Source organism: Apteryx rowi, unplaced genomic scaffold (assembly GCF_003343035.1).
Source record: "Apteryx rowi isolate R43461 unplaced genomic scaffold, aptRow1 scaffold_24, whole genome shotgun sequence".
NCBI classification, from domain to species: Eukaryota; Metazoa; Chordata; class Aves; order Apterygiformes; family Apterygidae; genus Apteryx; species Apteryx rowi.
Window position 1 is genome coordinate 4,440,153 of NW_020448752.1, and position 11,566 is coordinate 4,451,718.

The following is an 11,566-nucleotide window of genomic DNA, read 5'->3' on the forward strand; positions in this document are numbered from 1 at the left end:
ACCATTAAAAGGACAAGGTTTAATCTAACAACTTAATGTAAGCATTTTGACAGGAGATTCACCTTTGGTGCACTGATTTAACAACCCCACACCTCCTGCACACACATCYACAACATCTTAAGACATTAGCATCGGAAAAAGCGGCCAATCTTTTGGCCGTGCAGTAGTTATATATCATGTCGGCACCGTTTCTTGCTTCACCGTCGCCCTCCAAGCTCCAAGGACACGCTATGTTCTCCGCACTCCAGGTGACCGCGGCGCCCACAGAAGGTCCTACCGCTCCTCTCCTCCCCGCTGACCTCCAGCCTGACGTGCCCCTGTCTTTGGGCTGACGCTACCGACCTCCACCTGCAAAACCACGCCGCAGCCGGCAGCCGAGGTGCCACGCGGGAGCCATCAGAAGGCTCGGCGTCATCGCGAACCCCTCTCCCACCCCGCGCGCGCGCGCACGGCTACACCGGAGGGCTGAAAAACCACCGTGCACCTGAACTTCTCAGAACTGTCCCCGCTAAAAGCCGATCGTTACACCGCCCCCAAGGCCAGGAAACGTAACGGGGCCGGAGCGCGTCACCCGCGACACGTGACTCCTCGCTGGAGCCTTTTAACACCGTTCTCATCAGCACCTCTTCCTGCTCCCTCTCCCCCGGCTCATTAGCAGYGTTAAGGACACTTAGAAAAGCCTCAGAAGCAGAGACCACACAAAACCCCACTGAACACGAGCACCTTCCTCCCCTTCAACAGTTTATCGAGAAGGATGAGTAATCCACGACTTCAGCTGCAACCGGGTTACTCGGGGTTATTTTTGTGCCGGGGACAGGGGTGCTGAGGCCGCGTTCCCTCCGCTTGTCCTCTTCAGGGGCACGCGCCGACGGCAGCGGATGCTCTGCTTCCCRCGCGCCAGCACGGAGGGTGGTGAGCCGAGCCCCAGCTCCCCCTGCCCGTTCCCTCCCGGGCTCCCTGCAGGATTCCCATCTCGCAACAACACCGGGATGCTCCGGAGCCCGTCGGCATCATGCGCACGTGCGAGGCAAGCTGGGACCCGCGCTCACAGCACAGCCACTGCCCGAGCCGCGAAGGATGCCCCGGGGCCAGACCGAACCCCCRGCCGAGACCGGGACCGGGACTGGGACCGGGGGGTTCGGGGCATCCGAGACGCGGCAGCCAGGCTGCTCTCCCGGCCCAGCACCTCGCACGGGGGACGCACTCGAGAACGAGCGGCAGCAGACGATGCCGGCAGCGACTGGCAGCCGCTTTCTGCACCAAGGAAAAGGCACAGGGCGACGGATCACCCTTCCGCCAGCCCGGAGGCGGTGGACGGCTTCGGTGCGCGCCTGCTCTCTCAGACCATTACGCACAGAAATGTGCATATGCAAAAACTCTGTCTTACATTTTGCTTCCTCGCCAGTGGGCTCCGACAAATGCAAGCTTTTAGGTTCAGTCCACAACGTGCCCAATGGTCATGGCACAGCGATTTTGCTGAAACGGCCAGGGCTTACTTCCTGGTTCACAAAATAAACCCCTTCAGACAGAAAAGCTTTCTGTTAGCTGTACATACAGAGCTTGGCACTGCGCATCTTAAGCTGTTAGCTATTAACCCAAAGGGGGAAAAAGGTAATAGCAAAATTATTCACGCATCTCCCTCTGCTCAGTATGAGGGTAAGGTGTTTGCTCATCCGGCGCTGAACCCCAGGGAAATAGAGATTTCCCTTTTAATTGCTGGCGAACCCTGGAGTTGTCCCACCCCACGCTCAGCCGTGGCCGGGAGCGCGCTGGCGGGGCCGTGCCGCGCGGACCGAGGCACGTCCGACCTGGGCAGGTCTGCTGGACGGCCAGCGGCCGCGGCCCCAGGGGCAGCGCACCCACCGGCACCGCGCCGTKCATCCTCCTCCTCCTCCTCCTCCCGCCGGGAAGGGGCAACACGGGAAGCGGTGCGACCCACGACGTGTTCCGGCACGCGGGAGACAGCAAAGCCCAGGGAACAGTGGGGAGCGGCTTGGATACAAAGCGGCTCCGTCCAGCTTAAGTACCTTCTCCTGTACAGAGAGGTTCCTAAATTTCAGCATCATTTACTCTCTTCATTTAAGAACAAGCTGGCAAATCTGAAATCAACTGTTCTTTATTTAAAGAAAAATGTGCTATTTTTTGTTTCATTGGGTTTAACACTGGAATGATTTTTTTCCTCTTTTGCACCTGGCAAAGAATAGAGACATGTACTATAATACTCCTAACCAGAGACTGCAGCTTTGCAAACCTCTAGGTACAGTTCTAAACTTTAAACATATTCTCCTGTTATATCCAGCAGTCCAGCTCTTTGCAGAATCAAGCAGTTACGCTGTCTTTACAACGTCCTTTTTTTAAAATCACTTTCTTACTGAAAGTAGTCCTGAAGACATTTTACAATGTCTCTTTTTCTACCCACACAGGAGAAACAAGAGAAGTTATTTTTGATCAGGTTTCGGAACAAAAAAATTCAGTTAGTCTAAACAGCCCTTACCTGCTAATCTAATTCTGTTTCCTGGAATTTAGCAAACTACAATCATTGGTGCATACATCAAGAAAGGGCTTATGCTCATTCTGAAACCACACAAAAAATAACTGGCAAGAATAAGCAATACTTATGCTAAATTACCTCCTATTACAAAAACATCAGTGTTCGCTATTTAAAATTTTACCGGTCTTTTGTTTGCTGCACCAGGGCGATGGAAATCTCGCCGAGCGACAGAGGTGCTAGAGGCCAGGACTCCCTGGCACCTGCTCCAGGCCTGATCTCCCGCCTGCCCCAGCGAAGAAGCACAGGGCTGCCCACGCCGCCACGCTCCGAGGACAGAATCACTTAAAAGCATCAGAACACCCCGGCCCCCCGCTTGTCCCTCCCCACGCTGCAGCCCCCGGACGGGGATGCTGGCAACTGCTCAGGATCAGATATGGTTGCTCAGTCCAGAGAAGTTATTTAACTAAAAGCCTGTTGCCGCAGGAAGTGTCGTGCCTAGCGTAGCATCGTCTTCCAGAAAGCAAAGTAATCCATGCCAACATCTGGATTAAGATTTACAATCGTGGATGTGAAAACCCATTAAATACCTTTTCGATGAGAAATTATATTCTCATATTTCAAGGCATAAACCAAAATCTAACTGCTAGGGAATAAGATCAAGCTTTCTGAGAGAGCAAATCCCCCAGTCCAGAATCTCATGCAACTGCAGGTTTTCTAGCACTTTCCTTTAAAACTTCTGGTTCCAGTTGCTGTCATGAACTGGGATATGGCAACGGCTGAGTCTACCAGTTTGATACTGGGACTGCTTTAAAGTACTTAGCTTACGCTCCCATTAGAAATAACCCAAGAAGACAAAGCTATTTAGCTTTTCGGATCCAGCAATAAGCCACTATTAATAAACTATCTTTGCAAAGTAGTTTTGTTAACAGTCACCCATAATTACTGAAAGACTGAAGAAAATAAAAAAGAAAAATTTCGAGCACCATTTCGACCCAGTGCGATGTCAGGCACTGCCATTTTATTTTTGGAGCAGGGATTTTAGCAGCCTGCGCCATAAAAGCATGCAGGCTCAGCATGGGAGGCTGGCTGTCGGAAGAGCAAAAAGGAACTTGTCCAGGGAACCAAAAATGATGGTCCACAAGCGTAAACATTAGCTAGCCAGAGYGAGACAAGTATGGAAGCAGCTACAGATGCTGCATACTAATAGCACGTGCAGCTAACAGCTCAGTATAGGCAGACCACCCAGCAATAAGAAGGCTGGAGCAAGCCAGGGGTAACCTACAAGCTGTGAAAGTGAGTAACTACAGGATTGTGCAAACTTAAGAAGCTATAAAGAAGCTTAAATCCAGTGAGCAAAAACGTTTTAGCTGTTTGACCCTCTGGCAACAAGATAATACCATCATGTTTTAGCTCTCTAAAGTGTTCAGAGTTAAAATGTCCACTTCAAACTCCAACCAATGCCAGGTCTGACTATCCACGGGCTGAAAAGCAGACCAGATAACTTGCTTGAGCGACAACTGAAGCAGTGAGTAGCTGCCAGTTACCAGAACGGTGCAGAGAGACGTCATCACAGCATCACAGATGGCTGAGRTTGGCAGGGACCTCCGGAGATCGTCTAGTGCAACCCCCTGCTGAAGCAGGGTCACCTAGAGCAGGTCACACTTCTGCGTGTGATGATGTACCAGGTCACCCGAAGGGAAGCACCGCTGCGCTGGGCTGAAGGGAGCTTGTCTGAGGAAGGCAGAGGGGAGAAAAGCAGTTTCTCCTGGTAGACAGAGCAGGAGACAAGCAACGGGCTGTGCTAGGAGTGCCTGAGGTTTGGCAGCTCTAGTTATTCCACTTTCTGCTCGTCACACGGACCTTTAGGGCCAAGAGAGCCCAAAGCGGACCGAGAAGCCATCCACCAAAGCAGGAATGTCATGGTGCTGTACTACCAAGAAAGCATTTTGCAGACTCTTTGGTATACTGTCAGATCAGCCAAGAGAAGGAGAAAGAATTTTAAAACATGGTGATGGTCTCTGAAAACAGTTCATTTAAACTTGTCGTCATCTTGAGAACTGGCAAGAAAGTGTTGAGTTGGCCCTAATACACTGCTCTGGTGAAAGGCTAATCCACCGCATGTCAGAATGCAGAACAGCAAGTCGCATGTATGATTACAAAAATCAGGCTGTCCATCTTCCAAGTCCACATTAGAGCTGAAGAATCTGCATGGTGGGTCTTAGAGCTTGCCCATATTTAACCTGGTCTTACGTAGGTCTTGGGAGAGTTCACAAACCCAGACACCTGACAGACTGACGACAAGTAAACATTCATGTCTTTCCTATTAACTGTTCCAGCATCTTGTTGGAAGAACTGGCTGGACTTGAACTTGCAAAAAAAAAAAAAGAAGAAGAAGAAGAAGAAGAAGAAAATTCTTAAACTTCCCTGAATTATTATCAGATAAGCGCAGTATTAGCCAAAAAATATGAAAAATAGAAAAACCATGGGTCTAGTTATTCCCCATTCCCTATGAGGTGATCTGTTTGTTTTGCTCTTCAGTTCACAGCACCTTGCTTCTCCTGCCCTTTGGAAGATGCTGGTTTACATTAGTAACAGGAAGGAAACAAAGGCAGAAGGAAGGGTTTTTTTCTTATCTGTGAAGCTTTTGGAAACATTTTACAATTGCAGGTCAAAAGGTGCCCTAAGGTTTTCAGAGATACATTTTACGGACTTTAAAACCTAAGAACACACTGAAATATCAGCTTTCAAGATTGTTCCTCATCTTGAGGAAGGAAAGGTCTGGCTGGAAAATCACCAAGAGTAAGACAGAAATCATCACCTACCATTACCCCGTGTTCATTTTCCACAAATGAGCCTGATTTACTGTCTCCTCCCCAAAAAAGCTATACCCATGCACCTCAGGGTAACATAAGATGTAACCCAATGCTCCCTAGCTCTAATTATTCAATACATAAAATGCACTTACACTGCATTTTATTGCCAAAGGCTCAGAGGCACAAAACCATGAAGAGTTCTGCCTTTGCTTGCACCCCACGACTAGGTGAAATCCAAAGAAACTGCTTCCTATTAATTTCTTTATAATACCCACCTAAATCATTTCTGAACTTGGAAATTGCCAGAACACAGCTAAGAAAGCAGAGAAGACAGATAAACAGAAACAAAGCCGCTAGAAGTTTAGTGTAGAGGTGCGGCCCCCGGAATTAAGTCCTATTATCTAAAAGAGCGGGATGAGGAAGCTTCCTAGCTTGTCAAGTCGCCAGCTCCCTCCCCTTGCCCGATCGCCGAGGACTGTTTGCTTTCACTTGCACTTCACTGCTCTCCTCCCTCCCTCCCGTTCTCCGCGTTTGCAGCCGTGGTTCCTTCTGCTGCCCAGGAACCACGAGCGCTCGTGCGCCCGGCCAGCATGCCCCTGCGGGCTGAGCAGGACCACCTTCCCCTCGCTTCCCATGCTCCGTCAGACCAGACCTACCGGCCCCCCATCTGTAGTGGGTGCACAGGTCAGTTAACACCCTTACATAAAAATAAATAAATCCCAGAGCAGAGATCTTTTTTCCAGGCAGAAGAACCTGCCAGGAGGGAACACAGCACCATGCGCTGCTGCAAGCTGGCGTACGCCCCCGACATCCACTACCAGATCCTGCACAGCCAAAACCTTCCGACCCTCCGCTACGCCCCGAGGCTCAAAAATAAGAAGAGGAGTAAACACTGTTTAAATTCACCATCTATCACAACCAAGAAAGGGAATGACGACACGATACAGGACTCAGAGCAGCTCGAGCAGGCCGGGCTGCGAGCTCTCTGTCTCCCCGTCTCTCCCCGTCCCCCCGACCGAGCGACTCACGACCCTCGTCCGCACGGCTCTCCTCTACACAGGACGGCTTCGACCCTGACGCAGAAGGAGGAGCGGTGCCCTGGCACTCATCAGCTGACACCAAATATTTCACCAACGACTTACCTGGCAAGGAGCGCCAAGGCTCCGCTTGCTACAAATCAACAGCAACTTGCTGACTTAAACAGACCTGTGCTATTTACTCTGGCTGCACAGCCAACCCGCTTGGCATAACACAGAGCTGGTCTATAGCAGAGAGACATACCTGCAAATGATCTACTTAGGAAAAATATGCCAAACCTACTATTTTTTAATATTATTAGTATGGCAAGTGGATGTTTTTGGTGTAAAAGTCCTCTGCGACACAGCCCTGAGTCTTCTCTGAGCTAGTGCTGGCAGGTTCAGAGGAGTCACTCCTGGCATGCGTGATGCACGAAGGAAAATGAAGCTCTGGAAATGCACTCGGTAATTCTGGAATTAGTCTAGAAGCAGTGTTCTGACAAAGGCAGGCGAGAACCCATCAGCCTGCGACAATGAATTAACCAGCCCATCGTGCATCCGCCCTCCCGAACTGATTTTAACCCCCGCCCTGCCCTTGGAAGCATGCTGTTGTTTCCTTGTTCCTATTAGCCTAGGCAATGCGGCAGCACAACGCAGGCTTCCAGGCTTCACCTCGCTTCTTCTGCTCCTAATTACGACCTCCATTTTACAGATGGGTGAAGCCCGACGTGGGGAAGCAAACGTTCACAGGGTGTTAAGTCAAGGACAGAGGCCACCGCGTGCTGATTCCTAGTGCYGGTCACTGGCTTGGTAACTGCACTGCCTCCCTCTTCCAGCAATATCATAGCCTGTAAGACTGATGTCTGCTGTGCTGGTGCACTGAATAAATTGTTTTTACACTGAGGAAGAATTATGATTTGTACRTTGAATACTCCAGAAAACAAGTCAGAAGAGCGATTTATGGGCATATTATATTACCGGACAGTTAAGCTTCCACAATAAACAGTCTCACTCTGCTGCCATGGAATCATTATTCTTAAGTGTAGTTATAAAAAGTGAAATTACTGACCCACCAGCCTAAGAAAAGAGCTGGACTAGTTCCTTCTATATTCTAATTACCAAGGAAAGACAGCGTAAGGATTGTGTCTGTTGTGACGGAGTATCTGGGCTCACACTTATCTCCGGAGAGCCTGGCACTACCGAGCTGAACATGAAGGAGAAGCTGCTTTCACAAAGGTTGGACCTGGGACGCAAAGAGCAGAGCACAAACCTTGGCAGACAGATGATTCTGCTGTACAAGAAGTGCTGCTGTTTTGCAGGTATTCAGAGAAATGATCCTCTGAAGGGGAAGCAAGAGAGGGATAGCTTCCAGTAAATTAGGACTTGTGGGTCTAAGATCACAGGAGGGCTGATGGGAATTCAGAGAACCCTTGAGAGTCAAGGGGAAAAGCAGGAACTGACTACTCTGGAGCCTAACTCGGTCACTTAGATAATCAAATACTGAAAAGGACCATGTTATGGCATGTTGTTTTGGCTACTTTTTGAGGACAATCTATAATGTGCAATGACAAACGTATGTTAAAGAAATCAGTTTATCCATGAAGTTTCTCCTTTAACATTTTAAGAGACCTTAGAGATCTACCATGCTTTGTCCCTGTCCCTCTGACCTTGGTCTCCTCGGCTTGGCAGGTTCCCCAAAGCAAGCAAGGCTGCTTAACTTCAACAGGAGGAAAACATATCACGATGCTGCAAATGCCTCCAGTGCTTATATGTTAAATAATTCACTGCTAATGAAGAACTCGTGTCAGTATTACTTGGCTCTTAGGCTACTTTGGTGGAGAAACCCAGCACTTGGGGGTGAGAGTGATTTTGCCCTCCTCTCTGTATATGCATTACCTTCAGCTGCCCGTTTGAAGAAGACTTTGCAGCTGCCACAAGTGAGGGCTCCATAGTGGCACCCAGATGCTTCATCACCACAGATCAGGCAAGTCTTCTGAGGTGGAAAGTAATAGTCAATGGGCAAGACGTGTTCACACCCAGCATCCAACCTGCAGAGTAAAACAGAAAGAGAACAGGGAAGGGATTAGCAAATAAGGTCGAGCTACTGGTGAGCACAGTGGATGGTGCTTGGGAGAACATTCATGGCAAAATCCCGAATTCGAGAGACGTGACAAACCAAGCGTCGATCAGAAAGAAGGCAGGAAACAACGGAGCCAAGCCTCACTCTGAATACGCGGGAAGTCCACGCGGGGATCCCTCCCTTGACGTTGCCCCAGGTACAGGGTGTGACTGGGAGAAGGTACAGGCGTGGTGCCTTCAACCGCCATGTGACTGCCCTGCCTATGAAAGGGAGACCACTGGGACTCGCTGTTGCACTGCTAACTTGGTTTTGGCTTCAGTAGTGTGGCTACTCACATCAAAAAAGGACTTTCCATGATCATTAAGCTATTTGATCCAAATCCATTAAAGCCACTGTTGTCACTTCACTACAGATGAATTTATTATTTTGATTCTCAATTTAAACAAATGATTTTCTACCAAGCCATCAAACTCCGTTAAGCTACTCCTTTCTTTTTGCTTTTGTTCTTGCTGGTTTTCTACCCATCCCCTCTTTGAATACCCTGCAACTGCTAGACTGAACTTCCTTCTAGGACTCTGTCCATCCACATGACTACTAAATAAARCCAGGAACCTCTGGTGAAAACACAATGCATTTGCCGTGAATATGTTTATTCTCCTGTTTATACCCATCCCACGACTAAAAGCGCTGTGCCTCTACTTCTCGCCAGTCACATGCAGCACATTCAGAGTAACGTCACCAGGGACCCTGCCACAGACCAGACCAGCATCCAGAGCAGAGCGTGGGCCAACCAACCACCGAACGGCAGGAACAAACTCCCGATCCAAAAATAAAATGTGCAGGAGCTGTCATATAATAATTAGAATTAACTGCTGGAAGTGGGTCACAGTGGATTATTTAGCTTCATATTTTCCACTCATCAGCTCAGTAGTCCAAAAGAGACATTTTGTGATCTTCATTCTGGGTAGTTGGAAGCAAGGACTGGGGTGGAAAACAGCTCCTAACTGATGCAGAGCACCGACTCCCGCGAAGACCTGGGTCTCCTCTGCCTGCGATCTCGTTCAAGTCGTGGTGGAGAAGCACAAAGTGCCTCCTCTGGCCCTTGCACAGCTCAGAGATGCTGAACAAAATGCCAGGACGGAGATGGCACCGGAGAGCTCAGAGCTGGAGCCGTCCCGCACCTCCTACCCGTCCCTGGCCAGCAAAGCCCGCGACTCCCGTGGAGCAGCGAACGCGCAGGAGAGGAACCACGTCTGCACCGTCCCAGGAATGTGGGAAGGATGTCACCTGCCGGGAGGCAGCACGGCGCCTTTCTGCAGAGCAGAGCTGCTCCACAGTGCCCTCCGTCACGAGGTTTAACTAACCTAACCATCCGCTGCATGAAGAGCGGTGTGGAGGGAGACACTTTGAAAACTTGCGCTCTCATCCAGCCGTTTCCCCTATTAATCTGCACGCCCAAGCCTCTTTTCTGACGGCTGGCACCGGGTCCCTTCTGAGACACACTGGGCATTACCACGTATTTGTTTGACCAGATACACTGAGAAGGTGCTTTTTTGGAAGACACGGTGGCAGCAGAAGTGCTTATCACAGTTACCAGCCAATGCATGTCCAGGCAGTATGGAAAACAGTAATATTTTGAATTACTAGCTAAAACTGGCTTTCTGTAAAAACTCTGGACTAGGCAATTAACTTCTAGTAATCAATAAGTCATTGCAATTTTTTGCTTTAAATTATACCTGTTTTTGGTTTCTGGTGTTGTTTGACTGTTTGAGTACACTGCCGTTAGGAGCAAGCTCCCAGAAACCCAATTACGTTACGAGGGCACGTGATGGTGCCGGGACTTCTTCACCTGCAAAGAATCGTTCTGCTCAGACAAGTCCATCTGGACCCCGGCATGAATACACAGCAGAGGGAACAGAAATCCTCTGAAGCGGGCCTGGAGGGATGGCGGCCAAAAACCCCGCTGCCCTGCAGCACGCGCGGCCGGACACCGAGCAGAGCGCGGCAGCACCAGCCCGGTGCACAGACCCTGCCCRGGAGCCTTCCATGGGGCGGCAACGTTCAAGGAGAACRCCTAAGGAGAACTGCGTCAGGCACRTCGATATACGCGCTTAAAGCAGCTGCCTGGCTAAAATCTTTTGTTTAGACATTCTAATTCTGGTAGAAGAGCAGCTTCTTTTGGTTCAAATTGCCCATTCTCCTGCATTCAAAAGACTTAAGTTAATCTGAGCAAAGACAGCTTTTAAACTAGAAAAAATGTGCCCTCACACAAAAACCTAGTTCAATTAAGAGTACCACTGCAGTTCGCCCTCGATGCAGGTAACGGCCATGATTGCTGAAGGAAACGTCTTTTCTAAAACTCTAACCGTGAAAGTAAAGTATGAAATGGTGCAATTATTGGCGAGATCAAAAATGAGGCTCATCTTTGTCTTCTGATCTTGCTGCCGGTTGCATCCTCCAAGAGTGCTGCTATCTTATACTCCTCATCTCAGAGCTATGCAGGTTCTGCCTAAATTGTAGGTTAATAACTGGAGCAACAATTTTATCCTCTGTTCTTAAGGCAAGAAACATTTCTGAGTGACTTTTCATCTTTTTAGCAGTAGCAATCAGAACCAGTGACTCATCTACAGAGGCTGCTGAACTATCTTTCTCTGACAGTCTCCATTTCCAAGGCTTTTTTTGAATTGCTGATTAAATGGAGGAAATACCGTCTCTGGCAACATATCTGCCATAGTTTACGCATGTCCTGATGCAACAAACATCTCCCTATCTTGTCCTCCCACCCTTCCTCATCCCAGTAGTCCACTCTGTCCTCCCAGAATAATCCTCCTCTCCTGCACATAATAAGGTCCCTAGGCACAACTTGTTTCCTCCTGACCATGTCTATACAAGAATCCTGCACAACAGGGCCTTGACACTCAATTTTAGATGCTACTGTAAACACTACTAAGAAATAACAGGCAGCATGAAATAAAAAGTTTTGCTAAAAATCTCTTAATTAACCAGTAATTTTTAAGATTCCAGCCATACCATATCTCTTCTCTAATGATGTTACCTTTCTTCTCCTTTATATGCTATCAGAAATTTGAAAAAGATGAATTTTTCTTTTTCCATAATATGCCTTCCCTATTCTTTGCACAATATATTTCAGATAGCAAATAAGCAA

At 48.7% G+C, this 11,566-nt stretch overlaps 1 protein-coding gene across 1 annotated transcript in view; it reads right to left on the minus strand.

Moving 5' to 3' along the window:
- Positions 1-9,910, minus strand: part of AR (androgen receptor) — a 34,597-nt gene extending 24,687 nt beyond the window's left edge. The window contains exons 1-2 of the mRNA XM_026066293.1: positions 9,765-9,910; positions 8,217-8,368 (exon numbers count right to left, since the gene is read on the minus strand). Coding sequence (XP_025922078.1) covers positions 8,217-8,368; positions 9,765-9,910 — 298 coding nt within the window. The remainder of the gene's footprint in view (positions 1-8,216; positions 8,369-9,764) is intronic.
- Between the last annotated feature and the right edge of the window lie 1,656 nt (positions 9,911-11,566).